The following is a 23,579-nucleotide window of genomic DNA, read 5'->3' on the forward strand; positions in this document are numbered from 1 at the left end:
TAATGAAAGTACAAATACAGTTTCTGGACAAATATGGCTTCATAATAATGACTGAAAATAATTTGAAGAATGTTTTGTGACAAAAGGTTCCTTTGAAAGGGTGTAAATCTAGTTTATTTATTCTAGAAGAAAACAGGTTTTGGGATACAAATGGAAGATTAAAAAAAAATGAGGCCTCTTACATCTAATGATGTAATGATGCTGGTACTCTGGACCTGGCGGTTAGTATATTTCCTGATTCTGAAAAGCAAACCATGCCTATATGAAGATCAGCTGGAGTACTGGCTCACAGTGAAGATTAGAGCCCTGTTAATGGTGTAATGGTACAGCTTGCCTGGCACGCCCATGGCTTCATCCTCAACACTGCAAAGAAACTAAGTACAGGCCTAGTCTCCCTCACAGATAATGAGTCTGTTAATCTGTGGATGAAGCTGGACTGTAGGGTGTGATACTTCCTAAAGAGAAACTTAATGGTTCTGTCACTTTAGGAAAATTTAAATTTCTCCTGGCTCACTTTTCATACATTTCTATGATTCAAATACAGACAAATGACCTAATTGTACTTGACTGATTGACTGATTGCTTGTGTACTTGTGGCATTTTAAGTATATCTTGATTTAGGTTTAGGAAACAATGGGTTTTTTTTCTCCTCTATTTTCCATGTTTTACCATGGGAAAAGGTCTTACTAAGTTAAGTGAAAAGTTTAAGTTCTTAAAGATTGTACCTTAAGTGACAGACCTAGCGTCTGACCCTCTGACTTGCACATCATCACGTATGACATTATTTTACTGCTGAGGGGTAGAGGGCAGTGTAACAATCCTTAATTCCATATCTAGCACATTTATAGCACTTTCCCTTAAGTTAAGCATAAAGAAATTATATAAGCAAAAATAGTCTCTATAATCTTGATTTCTAAGATAATAAACTTTTTCCTTCAATTTGATACTATATTTTACTATTGTTGATGTTGTTTTTAAAAATAAAAGTAGAAAAAACAAGGATGTGACCAAGAGAGTTTTCTAAAAGACTTAATAGGAGTCCCTCCACATATAATGACCTTTATATACAGGCAGGGCCATTAGTGTAGCACGTGGCACTATCAAGCCTTTACTGTGTACCAGACATGCTTAAGTTGTCTGCTGTCTGTTAACTTATTTAGTTTTACAATGATCCTATAAGACAGACATTATCACCATCTCGGATTTGGGGAAACTGAAACACAGAGAAATTAACAGTAGAACTTGCCCAAGGTACTAAATAAAAAACCGGATACTCGGTCTGTTTCATTCACCAATAGATGTAGGCCAGCTGCTACTGCAAACTGCCAAGGTCTCTGAAAAGCAGATGTCTTCATGCACTGCCATTCTCCACCTCCTTAGCTGAGTTACAAAGGACTGCGGACACCTCAGACTGCAATGCTCTTTTTCTTATTTGTGTACTTTCCTGAACAGTAAGCTCTTTGAAAACACTGGTAGCCACGGTGACAAGGCACCTGACACAGGGAGCTTTGATATTTACCGACTGAGTGAGCATTATGTCAGTCACATAGGTAGCAGGTGAAACCCAGGGCCATACAACTACAGAGTTTAGTTTTAAATTTGTCTGTAAGAAGACAGACCTTGATTTAAAAAAAAAAAAAAAAGCCAGTTCTTCCCTCTGAAAGGTGCATGGTGACAGACAAGATATTAACGTCTCTAATGCTCACATTTTTGTTCCTAGAGCTGTGTAGAGTGCTTAGTGTAATGACAAATAGTCTCACTATAGTTATTACTTACTGAAGTACTACTACTTCTCTTTCTTCTTGGTGAGGGAAAAATTCTTTACAAATAAAAGAGTTAAATATGTGTTCTCTAAAGTGCTTAATTATAATATCTGTCTTAATGTGGTTAATATTTTCTTACTAATACCACTTGACAACCTTCAAATTCTCTGAGGCACAGTTATCCAGAACTGGGTGCTCTTTCCCCTGCTTCTCCAAAGCAAGAAGCCAAGTCCCATCTCACATAACTCTGCTGAGAGCCCTACACTCTTCGGTCACACCATGCTTCCAGCCTGTTCTGTTTGCACACCTGAACTTTTTCTTTCTGAAACAATCACCTTCTCCACATTACTCCTTTGACTCAACATCCCTTATTTAAGACAAATTTCTCCCCATCTTGACTCGATCTGTTTTGTACAATACGCTGTAGAGGCCATCCTCTCGATCTTGCCTTTATACAAGATCGAGGGATCTACCTTGCCAGATCCCTTTTTTATCCACCAGTTCAAATCCCTCCTCCTCCATCTGATGTTCAAATAAACTTGTACACTCTTGTGTTCTCTCTCTCTCTCTTTCTCATAATGTACTTCAATCCCATCTTCCACCAACAAATATGCTTTCTCTGCCCACTCCTCACTCACCACTGAGTTGGGAAGATCAGCTAGACTGTACACTTGACAAAATATCTGCACTGCTTTATTTTATAACTTACTCCATAATAGTATTACATTCATCTTGTAAGTTTTGTCTTTAATGTAAATGTTAAACACTGAAGGCTAAAATAAACTTCTTATACTTTATGGCTTTTCTTTAGCTAGATCTAAGACAATTAATAGTAATACTTCAATATATTACTGTGTCCCTAAATGTTTCTTCATTGTACTTGATCACTTTATTTATTGACTTATTTATATATTTATTTGCTTGCTGTTACCAGGAATCAAACTTAGGTCTTCCTACATGCTGGGCAAGCATTCTACCATCCTTATTAGTAAGTATTAGTAAGTATGCAAGTATGTATAACATTAGCATAATATTTTCAAAGATGACCAATTAGAGAATGTTATAATATACCACACTCATATTTTACATTTAAAATTGTATTTCATATCTAAAACATGGCGACAAATCACAGACTCAAAGTTAGTTAAAAAAAAAAATCAACAAACAATAGTGTCACTAGTGTGTTCCAAGCTATAAAAGAAGAAAAAAGGATGTACTTGAATTAGGACCCAGGGAGTATCTCTTCCAAGATCTATTCTGTTAAAACCATGTGGAGCCTTCGTTTTTATAAAATGACTGAATTCATCAATATATGACATTTCTGTTATTCTCAAACACTGTTAAATACATGGAGGAAAGGCAGAGAAAACAATAAAGATGGGCAAGGATCTCTAAATATAGCTTAGGGCTTCATCTACTGACACTTTTAAAGATATTTTTAATAGAAATTGCTGGGCTTTTTAAAAACATACAATAAAAATCACAAACACAAGGATCACTGAATGAACATGTTCAAGCAGACATGCTTATCTGTAGCTAATACCAACTTGCATGCAACAGCAAACCACAATGAAGATGCATGAATTAGTGGGTGTGTATGTATGTGCAGGTTGCATTCCCGTGCTTTATGAATCATCCTCAGATGCTCAGAGGAAAGTGTTAGGTGCACCATGAAGCTGGATGGGGAGAACTGGTTTCCTACCCGTTTTCTCAATCCCCACTTGAATCGGTGTGGCCGGCTCTGTATGCCTTGAACAGGATGCCAACGCAACTCAGAGACAGCTGCTAGGGAGCACAAAACATTACAGGTCCTGTGGAGACAGCCGACGCTTTGGACGTCCTTTTTTACATTTGACAACTGGATTTTGGACTCTGTTCTATTTCTAACATCAGATTACCAGATTAAATGCACTAACCTGGATTTGCGTTCAACAGATAACCAATCAAAACTACAAGAATTCTAATTATCTCTAGGTTGTCATGTCTAAATCCCTGGGTTATATGTTTCAGGGGCCTAATACTAATATAATTCTGAACCTCACTAAGGTAATTCTCATTAAAACTCCCATTAAACTTAGATATAATTTTTAAAATTTTCTTGATTACCTTGAAGCTGGAAATAGAAGTACTTTTGTTTGCACTTTTAAGGGTCTGATTGACCCATTTAATGATGACATCATCACTGACTTTTTCACCTTCTCCAAGGTCTGATAAAACTTTCAGCGTGTATCTGCAACAGAAACAATGAACTTGTAACAAGGGGATGAAATCTGTTCTCACACGTCACACGTCAGCACTTGAGAAACAGCCAAGCAGTCCTTGCACCTGGAACCCCAGCACCCGTGGGTCTGAAACTAGAGGATGTTAACTCCAGAAGTTAACATTCCTAACTTTAGCCTGGCATTTGCACGTAGTTACATTCAAAGGTTATAAAGCTCACTAACTAAAACCAAGCACTACTGAATAGTGTTTTAAAATTTTAAAACAACTCCTTACAAAGCCACTTAAGAGGTATTGATGTTAAGTGATTATATTGCTAGAGATTAGCTCACTATAATATTGAAAATATATAACCAATACCAAATCTTCTACAGGATTAATTTATTTCACAATGTATATTTCTTATGTTCACATGTCTCTGAAAATAGCTACATGTTTGGTTCAGATGACTTGTTGAAAGAATCTGTGTTACTTTAAAGACATGAGCCTTTACCTTCTCATCAACTGCCATACCAGTGCCAGGGTAAGTGTTGAATTCCCTTCATTTAAGTCCTGCCCAGCGATGCCAACCAAAGAGAATTTGGCCTCATTCTTCCCAAGCTCAACTGCATAGTTACAGTTTTCAATCTGTAAGTGTGCAAAGCTGTTAGTATAAAAACAGATCTTAAAAAACATTCCCAGACTGTGCCAACTAGTCCAACCACCTGTAACAGCAATGACATCATCAATGACCAAATTTTTTCATAGTAACCAAGTAAAACAATTACACCCATTTCACGGGGATGGGATTGACCTAGATTATGAAAAATGGCTGAACCCTGAAGTCCTGATTACAGTTTACACAATTTATTAATGAAAAGTCTATGACTAAAAACTTTTATTTTGTGCATTCTTTGACAATCAGGTCCTTGTCCACTTGACCAGCAAAGGCTTTGGGATATGGCTGTTATGTAACAGTTTCCTCCTCAATAAGATATTCTGCCTGGGAGGGAAGTCTCTTAAGACACAGAGTGTTCGGGCTGGAGAGATGCCTCAGTGGTTAAGAGCACCGACTGCTCTTCCAGAGGTCCTGAGTTCGAGTCCCAGCAACCACATGGTGGCTCACAACCATCTGTAATGGGATCTGATGCTCTCTTCTGGTGTGTCTGAAGACAGCAACAGTATATTCCCATACATAAAATAAAAAAATCTCTAAAAAAAAAAAAAAAAAAAAAAAAAAAGACACAGAGTGTTCTAAAAGGGAAATGAAACATTATGGGCTCCTCAAATTCAGGAAGTCACTGAAGCTGACCAGATTCACTGGGCTCCTCCCTCCCCAAGCTTATCCAATCAATAAGGATGGTTCAGAGATGCTCTCAGAGTGACTGAGCTGCTTAGACAAGCCTGAGACCAGCTGAGCTGCCTGAAAAGAAACTCTCCAACCTACTAAGCTCCCTGTGAGCTGTGCAGTGAGCTCTAGGTTTCATGTTTCATGAGCTGTCACCGGTGCTGGGGTGGGCTTTGCTGATATAGCTGCACTTGAGTAATTTCTGCTCCTGTAAGTAACCCCTCACCCACACCTGTATAAAGAACCCTCACCCGCACTCCTGTAAATGACCCCAATAAAACTCAGTGGTTCACCAATCTGGACTTTGGTGGTATCCTCACTTTGATCTGTCATCTCTCTATCTGGGGTGAGAAGATGCTTGCTTGTTCAAGTCACCCCAGGAATGAATAGTGAATAGTGTCACACAGTGGTAGCTCAGTGGTAGAGTTCTTTCCTAGTATCGGAAAGGCCTTGGGTTCAATCCCAAGCATCACAAAACATAACTAAATAACTTTAACTGAACCACATTTCAGCTTTGTTCTCAGCACAGTGATATCATCTACAGTAAACATCTGATGTGTAAACACTGGTGGCTTGAATAATGTCACCCATAAGCTCATACATGAGCAGGCTTAGTCCCTAGTTGATGAAGTGTTTGGAAGGATTAGAAGGTGTGGCCTTGTTGGAGGAGGTGTGTCACTGGAGATTTTCAAAAGTCCACAGCAGGTCCAGTGCCCCTCTTTCTCCCTGCTGCCTGTGAATCAGATGTAAAGCTCTCAGCTACTGCTCCAGCACCATGCTTGTCTGCTTCCCACCATGATGATAAGTGACTAACCCCCTGAAGCTGTAAGCATGCTAATTAGATGTTTTCTTTTATGAGTTGCCTTGGTCATGGTGTACCTTCACAGTAACAGAACACAGCTAGGACAAACACCAAGTAAATCATTCTACACATTGGAATCCATTAAGTCCTTTCTACAATGTTTTGGTCCAGTCTCTACAGAGGTTTCTTATCAGTTATCATCTAGTGATGTATGTACAGAGGCATGCTTTTCATTTTTCACTTTACAATTTTTTTCTTTGTGATTACACTTGTATATATGTATGTAAGTGTGCACATGTGTATGAATGGGGCATATGCACACTACAGCACACATGTGGAGGTCAGAGAACAACCTCAGGCATCGGTTCTCACATTCCAGCCTGTTTTCCTGCATACCCTAAAGCTTTAGGTGATTCCCCGCCCCCACTTCTTTATAGAAGTCTGGGATTATAGACACTGGTGCTAACTGTCCAGTTTGTATGTGAATTCCTGGGATTTGAAGTCAGGTCCTCAGGCTTATAAAAAGGACCTTTACCCAGTAAACCATCACTATTGTCCCACTTGAGGTATTTCTGCTCTAGTGAAACTGTAAGCTCTAAAATCTTTTTTATCTTCCTCCTTTTATTTTAGTACTTGGGCATTTTGCCACATGCATACAGTATCTGAAAAGGCCAGAGAGCACATCGGATCTACTGAAACTAGAATTAGACATGGTTGTTCGCTGGCATTTGGGTGCTAGGAATTGAACCCAGGTCCTCTGGAAGAGTAGCCAGGGCTCTCAACTGCTGGGCTATCTTCCCAGCACCAAGTCTTAAAATCCTATACTAGTAGGAAAAGAGTGTTTATTAGATACACTTTGGAATGAACACTAAGAAAAATAGTACAACTGCTTTTCTTTAAAATGTTAGTCAAGGATCCATTCAAAATAGTTGAGCAAGAGATGCAATGATACTCCCCCACACACACACTCAATGTAATAATTTTTTTACTAAAAGGCTAAAACAATTCTAGTACTCATAGCTATCTCTGTTTAGCGTATTTAGTAGAAAAAAGCATTATGAGGATGTATATAATTATAAGTGAAATGAATTTCTAGTTTATGAAAGTAACATGTAACAGTATGAATGGGGAGACGGAACAGTGAGGATGAATGGGAAACCTTTCCAATTAACTACAGTCATGAGTCATGGCTTCTGTATGAAATGTGTTTCAGTAAAGGCAAATTCGTAGGAGAGACGATGGTAAGAAAGGAGAGATGGGGTTGCTATGTAGAGTCCAAGATGGTGCCAATACAACCAGCGACAAACAGGAAACCCCAAATTAGAGCTAACTTAGATCAATGTACATAGAGCTAAAATGTAAGGACAGGGTGGGGTAACATCTGGTTTTAAGTTTGGTGCACAGATTCACACCCAGCTTTTTATAGAGGTCACAGGGACTGAGCTCAGGTCCTTATGTTTGCACAGCAAGCACTGTCCCGACTCAGCCATCTTCTCAGCCTGACTTTCTCGGTTTTCATGAGTTAATAAGCTGAAATCATGCACTCAAAGGACTGTATTAAATAGTCTTGTTATATACTACCAAGGCGATTCTAGAAGTGTCATGAACATGAGCGCTTTCTCTGATGGTTCATTTCTCAGCCACAGACTCTCCCACCACTATCCATTCCCTTCCCTTCATCCAACTCCCTGCACGACATTAGCAGAGGGGGCCTTTGTCTCTTAAAACCCCACAGTACTCATTTCACTCATAGTTGCTGGTATACGTATCACCATCATTTATGCAGAGCTTCCTAAGCACCAACTCACGGCTCGTGCTTTTCTCTATCATGCACTGAGCCATGCAGGCAGTAAGAAATCAAAATCTATCTGCCGCATAAATGAATGAGCATGCTGTTAAGACTTGTCAAGTTGTGGCAATTATAGCAGAAGAGTGCACTCAGGGTATATCTCAAAGAACATAAGTACCACAACCTGTTAAAGATGAAAACAGTGTAATGAAGTGTCTGCCTGGAAGGATTGCCTCCATCTTTCTAAATACTTAATAACCGAGCTTATAAAGAACCCATTAAGTTTAACCCATCTTGAGTTGAAATAAATCTACAGGCACAAACCACACACTGACATTTAAGAAACAAAACCCTTGGCTTTCTTTCAGAGCAACAACGATATAGCCACAGTCACCTTCTTCATGTTCCCTCCCAGAGCAGGGTAGGGAGGCTTGTTGACATGGCTCCAGTTGACTGGCACACGGATCATCTCATAGAGCTGAAAGATCACCAAAGCGTCTGCAAGGTCACTGAAACAGGAAGGAAACACCTATCAAGAAGTGGAAATTGTCGGTGCTATTATTGTTAAATATACTACAGGTGGGTATGTGTCTTTAAATATGTAATAGCCATTTGAAGCTTGTAAATGACAAGACATTTCATTTGACCTCAAACTTTCAACCTAAGAGTCCGCCCAATCTTCTTCATGTCTCTGAGACATTTGTACCTATATACACACTCATACATTTGCACATGTATGAAGATTTGTGTTGACAGTGTTTTTATAAACTCAAAAACAACTTAAATGTCTAGTATTAGACAAATATACTATTGAGTCAACTAGCCTTACTATGAACTCCTGGGCTGTCATCAGATATAATAAATTTGGTCTGAGAAGACTGATAGAAAATGTTCTACAAGATACATTAAGTGTTTAAAAGTAAGTGGCAGATATAGTTTGATCTTGTTTAATAAAAAATTAGCTCTGTGTGTGTGTGTGTGTGTGTGTGTGTATTTGGATTGCTAAAAGTGATTACTTGTGAGTAGAAAAGGGAATATGAGAGGGAACAAGGGAGAATTACATTTTTATTTTATTCCATATACTTTATTGTTTGAAACTTGTACAATAGAATGAGTTCGTGTGTTATAAGATTTTTAAAAACGTTAAAAACAGTCAAGGAAAATTACAGCTCCTCAATGGGTAGCTGTTCCTGTTCAATAATAAAAGTTAAGAGGAAGGAATTTACAAGGAAGTACGAGTTCTGAATGTAAAAATACTAAAGAATACTGTTACTTTGGATTCAGAAAAATAAGTCCTCAGTGAAGCTTGCAGTCTGTCTGTGGAGGCTTCTTTTCAGCTCTTGATGTAAAGGAAAGACAGCAGCGTCAATGCATTGTAAGTAGCAGCTCTGTGAAGGACTGAGTGTGTGGCTTTGTCCCCCAGTAGCTTATACACTGGCTACCTCAGTTTCTGCCCCTTCTCTGAGCACACATCACGCAGCAGGGAACGGTTGGGGCTCGGCTCTGTGCTGAGCGATGGAGACATCTAATGTTCTGAGACACACACACACAATGTTATTACGGTCTGACTGGAAAAGCACATGAGCACTCTGTATGCAAAGAGAAATCATTAATGTCTGTAAGTTTCGGAATCTCACCTATTTCATGAGTTTTTCTTTTCTCAAGTTTAAATGAATTCACCCTTCTTATATACTATGATATTATTATTATTACTATTATTATTTTATTATTTATGTTCTGAACAATGGAAACCTGAGGCCCAAAGAGCTGAATGATTTCCAAGTAAATTCCAGAACCAACTGACGATAGAAGTGTTCAAGGACTAGTAGTTCTAAAACTACATTTAATAGTTTATTTAAAGAAAAGGATATGTAGTTAAGATCAGTGTTAAGCTTTGGTACTGACTGAGTACGTTGTAGATGGGGAACCAAGTGCTCAGGAGTGGACTAGGAATAAAATCCAAACCCAAGTTCACAGACACACGCTGTTGGCTAACTAGATGCTTGGCTATTGTTTTTCTATCTCCAAGCGTTCCCTTTAAGATTATGCTACTTTTGAAGATCTTCTGAAAGTGAGCTATTTCTGAAGGAAAAAATGCATACACCTTGAAGCCCTTTACTAATATTTCAAGAACATCATACTTTTAAGTAAAATTTTGGTCAATTCTCTTCTTTCAACCATTGAAAACTTTAGTGTTCTTAAAATTGATAAGTTACTTTGAGCATCCACAAATCTTAATCCTCTTTTAACTTTAGTGTGTGTGTATGCATATTCGTTCACGTAAAGTGTGTGTGTGGGGGTACATGTGCACGTACACGTGGCTACCCAGAAGACATTACGCACTGTGCCTCAAGAGCTACCTTGCATGAAAATAGGACACACATAGGAAATAGGTGCAAATGTAAAGTGTTGTGTTCCATGAAGTGAGAAGACTCAGGAAGGCAGATGTACATTTCTCACGTATGCAGCTCTAGACTTACATCTATCCATGAATACACGTGAAGGACATGAACACAGAAAAGGTGTGATGGAAAAGAGGGAGGGACTGGAGACAGTGAAGAGGGAAGAGGGTGGAGAGAGGATGGGAGGCTTACAACGAAGAATAATGGTATTTTTGAAAAAATAAAATTAATTTTAAAAATTTCACACAATAAGACAAAATAAATAATTACCCAGGGAAAATGAATTATTTCTATAAATAAGAAAAATTGTGTGAAATTACAGTATAAATAAAGTATAATAAAAATAAATAAAAACTGAGTTATAGTAAAAAAAATGATGTATAGATGAGAATAATTTATGAGATATTACTGTTATTCTAAGCCTTAGTACTGAAATAAATTCTTATTTTCAAGATCAACTACTGTAAAAATTTGGAAATTTACTCTTGTAACAGAATCCAATACTATTATCATAGTCTTTTTACACTAAAAACAGATTGCCACTGCTCAGCATTCCACACGTTGGCTAAATTCCTGTGATTTGAGGAAATATTCTCATGTTGAAACTAGAGTTGAAACTTAAAAAGTTAGGTCATGATGGCAAGGCTAAAACACAGTCAGATGTTTTACCTGTACAGATGATTGATGTACGGGTTCACCCCCAGTGAATTCATCCAGTTCCGAAATGTCCTCTCCTCCTTGCTCTCTCCTAGAGTAGACAGAAATCTACACTGATGATTCAGGCCAAAATAATTAGGAATTATTCTTAAAGTATTCTGGTAGAGGTAAACTGGCCTCTGTCTAACATACGATTTCTTTAAGGGGATTTTTTTTTCCTTGTCCTAACTATCTAGGAAGCCTCCGTTTGTTCTCTATCTAGCTTCCCTTATTTGAGGTCTGTGAACTACTACTGAGCCATGGGGTTTTTTTCTGACCAGGGATGCAACAGATAGTATAAAGGCAACTTAAGTAGTATAGAGTAGGGACCTGGTTTGGCCAAACATAATGCCAGTGTTTTAGCGGCCATGGTAACAGCACAGTAAATGGACTGGAAGACTATCAAATGCAGCCTTCTACATTTGAGAGGATTGTGGTTGGACAGGAAACTTCCTGAGCACACAGATCTATACTTTATACCCAATAATGAAGTGGAGAGAAGATTTCAGGCAATGTAAAAACTATGGAGTGAGGGGTATCAACCTTTTCCAGCTTCTGAGTTACTTTTACTTTAGATCACTACTGTTGAAAATTCATGAGGAACACAGACCACCCACAGCATGTCATTCTGTTCTGAGACACATTTCATCACAGTAAGGACCCCACAGACCACCTCAATGGTTTAGCCTGTCTCCCTGGGTGTACACCATATATTTCAAAACAAAACAAAAAACCACCCATGAGTATGGTATACACAACTTGGGGAGAGATGGGAACTCTCCCTGGCATATCTGACTTACAGAAATCTAACTGAGAGTAAATGGTCCTGAGTGTCTGCATTCCTTCTTAGTCTTTGACAAAGCTAGGGGACAATAAAATAACACAGACAGTATCTTATTCCCAAACTATCCCAGGCTAAAACCTCACCTCTTCTACACACAGGCCAGTGTGGGTCACTCTAGAGTTTGATCTGCAAGAGCCTTGCAGAGCCATTTGGCATAGAAATGTAAAGCCACCTGGACCCCAGGACTCTCAGTCACCTCTATAGTCAACTTCAAACTAAGTGCCACAGAGTATGACCCTGTGTGTCCACAAGTGACCGAGGCCCTGTCCGATCTAAAGGATTCGGTTTTCCCATTGACTATTCAGGAAGTAAACGGTTCACCCTATCCCCATGCAGAGCCTCAACATTATTATGTAACACCAAAATCTACAATGTTAGTTTCATTAACCAAATAATTTCTTGTTTAAATTCGGTCCTCTCTGGTTTCAAAAATGCAACTGACCTGTCTGTCTTACCTGCTACATTACTTTGTAATAAACAGTCTACATGGGAAAACTTTTCCTGAAAGAGCCAAGTGAAACTGACTTGTGCCAATTAAAATCCCTCAACTGTTCCCTACACCACACAACACAAGCACATTATGTTCAATGCTTGACACACGTGGCTTGGATTTGCTTTTTGGTTATTTCTCTAACTTACTGATACAGTATTAAGATACAGTTTTCTTCAGTAATTAGTAAATGTTTATATTGTTTCCAGCTAGGAAAATCCAAATTATGTTTTTAAACTACAAAAGATGGCGTGATACAATTTTGATTAAGATTTTCAAAGTTCGTTGAAACTGGTGATGCAATGGATATTTGAAAAAACATTAAGTTTACATTTTAGAGTTTGGAAACAATTATAAGTTTTGGAATTTTGTATTTTTTTTTACCTGTTCTCAACTAATTACATTATTCTGATTTTTAACACATGGAAAGTAGAATAGATTTTTCTAAGTGAGCATTTATTTACCTAGTGCCACTTAAGTCATCTTGGTAAACAGATGCTCAAAGCTACAAGCACTATGCACTTGTGCAGGAGCCATAGTGAAGCATTTTGAAAACATATGTATTGCAGACTAAAAATGCTTTTAAATCGCAGACAACCAAGGCAACTGTGTAACTAAAAATCTTAATTTCTAATGTTGCTGATAGCACTATAAAATGTTCTATTTAATTTTCAAGTCAAATTGACAAAAGTTTCAATCCAAGTATATTTTTTAAAATATGTTATTGAGAAGACAGAAGAAGAAATAACACACTCCACACTCACTGACTGTGCTTTCCTTCTCCCACTCTGACCATCACTAAGCACGTGCTGCAGAGGAAATACTTTCATTCATGATCACATCAGAATAAATATTTTTACTTGTTATATATATAAATATGAAAACCAAGACTCACAGATGTTACTCAGATAATAAGTGGTGGAAACATGATTTGAACAAAGTTTTCCTAACTATATGGTGTATGCATTTTCTATCATCCCAAGTGAAGTCTCAGGTCGTCTCCCTGTATGCAGCATATGTGTTTGACACAATTTGATATGCAGGAAGACTTGATTGGGCTTTTAAATTTCAGGCAAAAGTTCTATGCCAATGAGACATACTAATATATGAATTTGGGATGTGGAAACGTCAAAATTACATAAGGATCTGTAAAAACAAATTTACAGAGGAAAATAATCGAATGACAGTCCAAGTTAAATCATTTTTGATAGCTTCGTCAGGACATACATATGTTCTAAATAAAGATGGTTGATAGATATTCCCCACAGTATTGTATCAAGCATAGGAAATACTAGAGGAAATATGTAGCAACCTTGTTCACACTGAAAACTCTCAAAAGCATGCTGAACACCAGCCAAGAAACCCACACATGACAAAGAAGAGAGCGAGCAAGTTGGGAAGGGTATTTAGCAAAGAATTCAGTAACTATAAAAAGCAGATCATTTTTAATATGCCACTCTAAACAATGCCTTCTGCTGTAAGACACAGAGGGATTTTGAAATTTTCCAGACTCAGAAAAAGAAGTCTTCCTTTTTGGCTGAATTTTTTAGTTCTGTTTTTTTAACTCTATTTTTTTTTTTTTTGCTTAAAAAAACAATGAAATCTATGTTTTTGTCATTTTTACTCTCAGTTATGTATTTTTGTAGAGAATATAGTAGTTATTTGACAGGACTCTCAGAAAGTGTATTAGATTAAGTATATAATTATATATTTAAATTTATATCATAATTAAAATATAATTATAATTTCTTTCATCTGAAATGTCATTAGTTGTGATACTGTAATCACAAAGTGATAGGGCACTGGAACTCTACTTGTGGCAGCCCAAAGAAAAAGAACTATGAAGCCAACTCACTCTGTCTCACAGGGAAGACAGTAGGAATGGCTGTGGAGAGCACACATTGCAATGTAAAATCCTCCTAGCTTCCCAAACCGGGGCAGCTAAGTCTCAGGGTTGGCTCTCCCTCCCGCAGCTCTCAAGGCACTGCCCTTACTCATTTCAGTATAAATGGTGCTCACGTGGGCAAGGATATGAGAATGGGAGGAAAGTGGGAGACAATCTAGGTAGCAGAGATGAGGAGAAAGAACTAGTTATTGAGAATGCTTTTGTCATTAAGACAATTCATATATTGTAATCTTCAATGACATTTAGAATATGTAATGAACAATATGAAACAAAATGTGTTGTGACCATAAATCCTTTCAAAGACACATGATAAAAGCTAAGATTTGTCACAGGAGAGAGACAAAGACTTCACATCAAACTATGAAGTCTAATTGCCAAAACTGGTTTCTAATATGTTTGCTGCAATATCCCATCATTATAGAAGGCAAATTAGGTAGAGTGAACATAATCAAAGCCTTGCTCTACATGATGAAATTCCATTTGCATTTCTTGCTTGCAGTCATTTCGTTCTGTAGGCATATTAAGACAACATAGCATGAAAATGCAAAGCAGTAACTATTAACCCAGATGGGAAGAATAAATGCCACTAGTAAAAGGAAAACTCAGGGTGGACATATTTATAGGATATAGAAAAGTACTAAATACAGTACCTACATTAGGAGGGGTCAAATCTGCATGTCATGAAGCAAAACAGGAAAGTATTATATTATCAGACAGATAACAACCACCTACACACAAGTAATGAGTATGATCATCTTTCATGTACTCTAAAAACATTAAAAAGAGCAACAGTGAAGCCAAACCTGGGTTCCTAGGGAAGATGCTAGCAAAGATTACATTTTCAAATAGATAGTTCATTATCTACATTGGTGGTAGAGTTATATTACAGAATCATTCAGGCGAGTCCTTTAAATGTTTGGCAGTTTTCTCTTAACTTTAATGGAGAAATGGCAACTAAGTATGATTTATTCCACCATTTTCTTAGAACAAAACCGGCAATTGTATTCTGTTCATTTGAATTTTTTGTGACTTCACTTCTGGACACACACATAATCACATCTCCCACCAGAGTCCCCCACCCAGGATGGTGAAGTAGGACATTACCACCACAGTAAGAAATGTACGAGTCAACTCAAAACAGAAGGAACGTACCTTCCAGTAAGTTGAGATCAATGTCATTATTGTCAGGCTTGTGTAGGCACGGATATGTGTTAAAAAGATTCGCGACAAAGGCTAAGTTTAGCTTAGGGTTCCCTGAAACCACATCTGCAGGAGTGACAAACTGTCTGCAGCCAAGCTTATCCGCTTCCTGGAGCATGAATCCAGCACGCTTCAGGTCGTTTTTCTCCTAAACCAAGAAATAAAACAAATAATTTTATAATTTTAATTTTATAAATTATATAATTTATATATAATTTTATAAATATAATATTTACAAGCAATTTCATTTCCACAAATACACCAGGTAATAGCAGACTCTGAAAGAACCACTAATCAACCTCCCCATTTATTTTAAATATTATAAAGTCTCTTGGGGCACTGGAGAAATGACTCAGTTGTTAAGAGCAGTAGCTGCCCTTCTAGAGAGCCTTTGTTTGATTCCCAGCACCTATATAGAGGTTCAAAACTCTCTGTAACTCCAGTTCCATGGGGTCTGATGCCCTCTTCTGACCTCCACAGGTACCAGGAACTCACATGGTGCACAGACATACATTCAGGCTAAACACCCATACATACAAAATAAAAACAATTTTTTTTTTAAAGAGAGAGCTAAAAGAACAGCACCCCTCAAAACTGCAAAATCCTGGAAAGAAAAGGAGCCAAATGACCAAACAGAAGAGCAAATGACGGACAAGTGTCCGCATGACGACAGATGACAATGTGAGCAAAGAGATCTCAGGTAAAAAGCAGGTTCTAGGAGTTACATACAAAATGATGAGCTTCATACAAAGTTAGAGAGGAAGCGAGGATTTCAGACCTGTAAGGAAAGCATCCAATGGAAGGGAAGCTATTAAATGGAAGGTATCGAAGAGAAGTCTGTGAGCGAGGTTTGCATGCTGCGGTCAGGTAGGCTGGTGAGCAGGGAACTGATGCACGACATGAAGATGTCGCCATCACAGTTGAAGCTACTGTTGCACTGAGTGATCATTTGTTACAGTTTCAAACCAAACAGCCAAAACCAATGCTCTATGGACCATCATGAGAGAGCATTAAAAGCAAGGGCAACCTGTCTCATCCTCTGTACCCACAGTTGAAAAGAAGGAAAACACGCAGAGTATCCTGGTAATCCTATAATCCCGGGACTCAGGGGCTCAACCAAAATGTTACAATGGATACAGTGTCACCACTGGGGGAGTAGGTGGTCATTGCTGGATGGATACAGTGTCACCATTGGAGGACTGGGTGGTCATTGCTGGATGGATACAGTATCACCTTTGGGGGAGTGGGTGGTCACTGCTGGATGGATATAGTATCACCATGAGATCAAGAAAAGGGTACAGTTCTAGAAAGAGACAGTAGTGATGGTGGCACAGAACGATGCATAAACAGAATTCCACTGAAGTATGCACTCAAAACTGTTAATTTTATGTCACGTGTATTCTTACTACAGTACATAAAACTAGTTTAGAAATTAACTTACGTTAAACCCTGAAAGATCAATGGCTATGGCAGATCCATTGTCTCGGTCACCTTTAGGAGCAATCTGATTAAGCAGGTGGAAATAGGCTTTTGAATCCTGCAAAAACAGAGAAGAAATAGCACTTTTAAATGTATAAAATAATAAATAATTTTAGGGGAAAAGGTGTTGCCACGTCAAAATAAAATGGTATATTAAAAGCTCAGTGCATCACTGTCTAGAGGCTCCTGAATACACAGCACTATACTTCAGGGTGTCTAGCACTGCTCTTACACCCCCGAACTTCTAGCAATGCTGTTGCCTATACCTGGAGGCCCCTCCACTTACCTTTCTCATGTGTTTACATCCCAAAGCATCAGTGTCATCTAAGGATCAAGTCAAACTCTGGGAAGGCTTTCCTGGCATCTCTAGAATGAACTGATGCCTCCCTTACATTCTACCACACCCTTTCCGGTCTTTATACATAAACTATGACCTCATTAGATTAAGTCATCAAATGTAGTTATCTCCAAAGATGGCTACTATAGCTTTTCTCTAAACATGCATGGAGCTCTTCCCAGCAGGAAGCAAAGGCTGTTTTCTTTCCCCCTGGCTATTCACTCTGAATATTCTGAACAAAATGCTCTGAATATTCTAGGACTCCCAAGCTCCAAATCCCAGGAAGCCTCTGGTTTCTCTTTCTTGAAGTCAACCTCTATCTAAAAACTCTTGACTATCTGGTATCAGACTGTGAGGAAGCCCAGGGTAGCCATGTGGAAAGGTCTGGCAGTTGACCACAGAGATGCATGATTAATGCCACTGTACACATCTCAGATTATCCAAACTGACGACTGATGTCAGAAGACAAATGTAAAGAAGAACCACCTAGCCATGTTGCATCAACACACAAAATTATGAGAAACACTAAACCAATTCTTTAAGCCTGTAAGATTTGTATGGTTTGCTAGATCTAATAGGCAAGCTTCTCAACAGCTGGCCTCTACATCACTGCACCTGGTAAAGTCAGGAAATTCATAATAAATATCTGAATGAACTGAACTGAATTTTAAGGGTATTTGGACTAGTAAACTTCAATAAACTGGTTTACTATTTTAAAAAATTTCGTGAATTTTAAATAATTTTGTGAATCAGCATCTAATTCAGACAGGAAAAGGTAAGCTGCATTTTTTTCATCCTGAAGCATCTTTGTGGAATCAATTTTAAATATGAACCCCTTATTTTTTTATATCCTGCACTGTTATTCATTGTAAAAAAGAAATTCTGAATGTTGAAATCTAAAGCCTGGGTCAATGCAATGGCTTGGTGGGGCGTGTACTTGCTGTGTGAGCCTGGTGTCCTGAGTTCTATCTACAGGGCCTGCGTGGGAGCAGGAGAGAATTGACTCCCACAGTTTGTTTTCTAGCTGCCCCATGCATATTGTAGCATATGCCCATGCCACAAATAATAATGAATAGCAATGACAATGATGAAGAAAAAGAGGAAGAGGAGGAGGAAGAGGAGAAGGAAGAAGAAGAAGAAGAAGAAGAAGAGGAGGAGGAGGAGGAGGAGGAGGAAGAGGAGGAGGAAGAGGAAGAGGAGGAAGAGGAAGAAGAGGAAGAAGAGGAAGAAGAGGAGGAGGAGGAAGAAGAGGAAGAAGAGAAGAAGAAAGGGCAATATTATTTTTCAAAACTCTAAACCTTAATGTCCTGGCTGAAGTTGTTGATGGTGCGCCAGCCTGCATTGGTCAGATGGTAGTTCACCCATCGCAGCAGCAGCTCCTCAGGAGAAAGCTTCATCAGCTCCTCCAGCTCCTCCCCTTCTTTTAGCAATGCAATCAAGGCTGAGAGGGAAACACAGAGATGTAAGCTCCTCCTTCACAGCCTTCTTGAGCTGAAATGTTTTTGATGTTCTCACCTTCATTCCTGGAAATCTCGATATCAGCAAAAAGACCAACTTTGATGATCTGCCAGAGAAGTCCCAAGACCAGGTGAGGCTTTCCTTCCTTGAGATCCTGAGCACCTATGTTGACCACGGTGCAACCAATGGCTGAGGCGGAATTCAGGGCTAGGTTCAGATTTTCCTGAATTGCCAAAAGAAATACAAGAGTGAGGAAACATTTCCAAAATCGTACACACAAAGTTATCTGTAACAACTGATTGAAAAAATTTTTCAGATTTTTAAGTATAGCCTTACACAATTAAACTCCTAGTAGTAAAACTCAATAGTTTTAACTGTCATGTATGTACACAGGGTAATGAATTTGAGATTTGTGTCTCCTCAAGCTCTTTGACTGTATAACTTCCTGGTTATGTCTGCTGTGTTCTAAAAGCACCATAAGCCCAGCATGTCCAAGACAATCGGCTTTTCGTACCATTCTCCCCCCATTTTTCTCCATCCCTTTTAAAACCACTTCTCACTGACTTCCTGTCTCAGTTGTTAGGAACAAGTTTTAATCTTGCTCCTTTCTTCCAAAAACAGAAACCCAAGCAGCGTCTTCCCTGCCCTTCCACAGGTTTATACCAATGTCACGCTCCAAATACCTCTGAAAACATGTCTTTCTCCGGTGGTTTCCTAACTAAGACCATTCTCACACTTCCTCTGTCCAACCTGTTGGCAAGAACATCCTATGCCAGATGTCCTGCAGGCACATAAACTGAGCTAGGCAACACATTTAAAAACGTTCATAGCCTTCCTATCACCACTGTTACTCACAGTCTTTCCTTCTCCCTAGTTCTCTTCTCTCATTCTCTTTGCTGTAACCACACAGGGCCTTTGGTTTTGAGTCAGTTCTCTCCTACTATGTGGGAGATCACATTCAATTAGTCAGGCTTAGCAGCAAACACCTTTACTCCTGAGCCATCTTGTTAGCCCACCTAGCTGCTTCAAAACTCTGCTCACATATACCTAATCTGCACTCTCCTCCAAATGTCCTATATCATAAAACAGCATCCCCGCACATACACAGTACTCTCCCAATTCTTCTCCTCTCTCTCTAAAATATTATATATTACTAGCCAAACAAGGTGGTACATGCCTGTAATCTAACACTTGGGAGCTAAAAGCAAGAGGAATTCAAGGTCAGCCTTGGTTACAAAGCAAGGTCAAGGCCTGATGAGCAACATGAGATATTGTCTCAGAAACCAAAGCAACAAACAAACAAAAAAAGGCAAAGCAATCTTTAGACCCACACACACAAACAAGGCAATGTGATATTAATATACTTGCTTGTTTCTTGCTATATTCCCTCCAGTTATGATTTTATTTGTTTGTTTGTTCATACTAGGGATTAAACACTGGGCCTCACTCATACTAGCCCAACAGTCTACCTCAGAATCCCATACCTCAACCCCTCTACCAGCTAAGTGTGAGCAACAGCAAGAGCTTTGAGCTGCTAGTGGCTTTCCTCAGGCACTTAGGCATGAGGCATACACCCAATAAACATTTACTGAGTAAATGGACGGATGGGGAAAGGTGGACTGGGCAACATTGTAGAGCTCTTATAGTGGAGTGTCTCAGTGGCTTCCTGTTACAAAATATGGACCTTGCTGGGCTCCATGTAAACAATTACATCTCTTGGGGATCCAGAAGAAATGATTAAAGTCAGAGATTGGGATTGTATTTGTAATAATGAATCTTCTTGCTTCTGTAGTTCTCCCCACGGCAGCAGCAGAACAAGAAGACCTTCAACATCTTTATAACCTCATAATTCACTTCAAATATGGAAGTGCTATCAGTACCTGGCAAATACTGTAAGCAAAAGCTTATAAAATATTTAATAGCTTCAGATGCTTCTAGATACCCAAAGCCAAATCAATAAAGACATATCCTCTCTGCAAATTTAGGCTTGGCCACTAACAGTTTCCTAGCTTTTCCTTCCAGAGTATAAGGAATGCTTGGATACTTGTGACTCCCCAGAAGGCACCGGCAAATGGTAAGAGCTGGGTAACAATGATTACAACAAACTTGATTTTACAATGACCCATTTCATATTTGTTGACACCACAGAGCTGTGTTCAAAAGAAGGAAGCATGGGCGCTAAATTGATCGTAATCATAAGAGCCACAAGTTTCACCACTGTTCTCAGTCTGGACACTGACCTCCACCCCACTACTGTCTACACAGCGGTGACATGTGCTGATCCTCTTGTCTCCACTGGCATGAATTAACTAGTACTCTGTCTTCATTAATATGATTTTTCTTCTTCCAGGAGTTTTTTCTGTAGGTACTGTCTAAAAGACCCATTAAAAAGATCTTTTTATGACCTAAACATCTGTCACTTCTCAGCTCAAAGGCTCCCCACTGCTTCTACACAGAGCCTCACACTGTGCTCATCTCCTTACCCAGTCTGAATCAGGATTACCACATCCCTTCCCATGTCTTAAACCAGCCTCAGAGCCTCAGATTCAGCCTTTACCTTCCTGGGTCCAAGACATGACTACGGCTTTGTAGACAGGGATCCCCTCTTATTTCAATAAGCTATAAACCCAGCTTTGTCTTATCAACAGGCTTTGGTGGCAATAGGAGGGTATCAGCTGTTAAGGTTTATTGTTTATGTTGTAGTTTTTTGTTGTTTTGCTTTGTTGATGTCTGCAATACAGGTATAGAAAATGTCTTACATATAATGTAACTGGAGAAGTTGTCATGTGTGTCCAAATAAATGGTAGTTTGCATTTGATAAAGCCAGCATTACTACTCTATAGGCTAGTAGAGAATAAGACAGCTTCTAGACATCTTAAATGGCCAGGATGATGGCTCAGTATGTGAGTTCCGAGGACTGAGCTCAGATGAGTTGACTTGGTGGTAGGAGCCCTTACCTGCTGAACCACCTTGCCAACTCTCACATCATCTTTCTGTGTATGTGTGCATGTTTATGTGGACATGTGTGTTCATGTCTATGATCAGGCATGTTTGTGCAGATACATGTATATGGAGGCCAGGGAACAACCTGAGGTGTCATTCCTTAGGTGCCATCCACTTTGATCTTGACACAGTCTCATACTGGCTTGTACATCATCAAGTAAGCAGAGCTGGCAGCCATGGAGCCTCCAGGATCTGCCTGTCTCCACTTCTTTACCACAGGACCACAAGCTCTCATCGACAAAATCAGCTGTTGAAACTGTGGATTCTGGACACTGAGCTCAGGCCCTCAGGCTTCCAAGGCAACTGCTTTACCAGTTAGCTTTCTCGTCTTTCCTAGATTAGACATTTCAGGGTCATAAAGGAGTCTTGAGGCTGGGGATTTCACTCAGTGATCGACCTGTGTTCAATCCCCAACTCTGGCAAAAACAAAAATCACAGAAGGGTCGTCCTCTTTTCTTGATCTGTCCATTTCCCTTAGTTTTATAACCACCACATCTCATTATCCTCATTCAGCTTTCTGTAGCGTGGCATCACATGACCCTACTGTCATAAGGTGGGAAATGGTATGCCACAATCTTGTCTTGTATAGCAAATCACAAGTTTCATAGGAACTAATAGTGGGTTAGTTTATTGATGTTGGTCTCGGTGTTACCCAGACAACCCTTAAACCTCTCCTCTCCTTGCCACACACTCCAGTAGGCACCAGCATCACAACAGTAATTTTCTAGAATATATCGTCTGCTCTGGACTCTAAAATCTTAAACTACCAAGACAGAGTTAACACCCATGGTAATGCTTTCTCAAAATCCCCCGTTTTCTCATTTTACATCAACACTCTCACGCATCCTAAAGGTTCGGACTAATAATCACATAGGAAAAATGTCTCTAGAAACAAAACTGTATGATATTTAGCCCCCCAGCTCCATCCTGTAGCTACTGTGAATTAATAACAAGATATTTTATGTTATTTAATGTACTCCACACAAGCGTTAAAGGAAGTCTAACAGTTTGTAAACAGTAAGTTTATAAAAACCACAGGAAATGCTGGATTCCATGTTCAGTACCATAAGCACTTATGACCTGTGTATTTCTAAAATGGAAGGCAGATGTAAACACTTTCAGTATTCACACTCATTTACTGAAAAGCTTATCACAAAATTTGAGAGAAAATATTCTTTAAGTGACTGTGTTAGAAACGGTCTTTGACAACGGTACTTCTACTGGGTGGACACAACATCACTGGCCAGTTATCAAGGAAGAGGCAAGAAAGTCTTGTGTTTAGCACCAGGTTTTCCATTTCTGAAGGACGACAATAAAGAGGAATACCTTTTCCCAGTTCAAAAACAGTCCTGCATCACTGTCTAAGGTCATAGTTTCCTTTAGAAGAAAGGTAGTATAATTTTAGCAAAATTAAGAATTGCATATTCTTGATCTCATAGTATATACCTTATAAAATTTCTGGGAAGAGTCAGGGAATAATTCACATAACTGTTTAGTTGTTTGGTTTTCACTCGGGGTCTCTCTGTATGTCCCTGGTGGACCTGAAACTCACAGAGAGTCACTGTCTCTGCTTCCTGAGTGCTGGGATTAAGAGTGTGTACCACCATGCTCAGTTCACACATGTTTTAAAATACTTGGTGAATATTGTTACACATTTGTTTAACAGGTATAAAAGGGAAAATTGGGGACTATAAACCAAGACGATGGTGAGCCTCTAAAGAAAGATTAGCACAGAAAGAATAAACACTTTGTGAACTAGTGAAACATGACCTAACTGCATGGTGCTCTCTGACCCACAACTCTTTACTGGGATAGCCTGCCACGTGCCCTGTGGGAAAGGAAAAGAAGGAGGGCAAAGACAAA

General features: G+C 39.0%; 1 protein-coding gene across 2 annotated transcripts in view; it reads right to left on the minus strand.

Moving 5' to 3' along the window:
* Positions 1–23,579, minus strand: part of Pls1 (plastin 1) — a 90,346-nt gene that overhangs the window by 3,045 nt on the left and 63,722 nt on the right. For both annotated transcript variants that reach the window (XM_028758925.1, XM_028758926.1), the window contains exons 7-14: positions 18,771–18,936; positions 18,554–18,696; positions 16,881–16,976; positions 15,392–15,587; positions 10,973–11,051; positions 8,296–8,410; positions 4,477–4,610; positions 3,870–3,993 (exon numbers count right to left, since the gene is read on the minus strand). In XM_028758925.1, coding sequence (XP_028614758.1) covers positions 3,870–3,993; positions 4,477–4,610; positions 8,296–8,410; positions 10,973–11,051; positions 15,392–15,587; positions 16,881–16,976; positions 18,554–18,696; positions 18,771–18,936 — 1,053 coding nt within the window. The remainder of the gene's footprint in view (positions 1–3,869; positions 3,994–4,476; positions 4,611–8,295; positions 8,411–10,972; positions 11,052–15,391; positions 15,588–16,880; positions 16,977–18,553; positions 18,697–18,770; positions 18,937–23,579) is intronic.

This window comes from Grammomys surdaster, unplaced genomic scaffold (assembly GCF_004785775.1).
Source record: "Grammomys surdaster isolate TR1022 unplaced genomic scaffold, NIH_TR_1.0 126248, whole genome shotgun sequence".
In the NCBI taxonomy this organism is placed as follows: Eukaryota; Metazoa; Chordata; class Mammalia; order Rodentia; family Muridae; genus Grammomys; species Grammomys surdaster.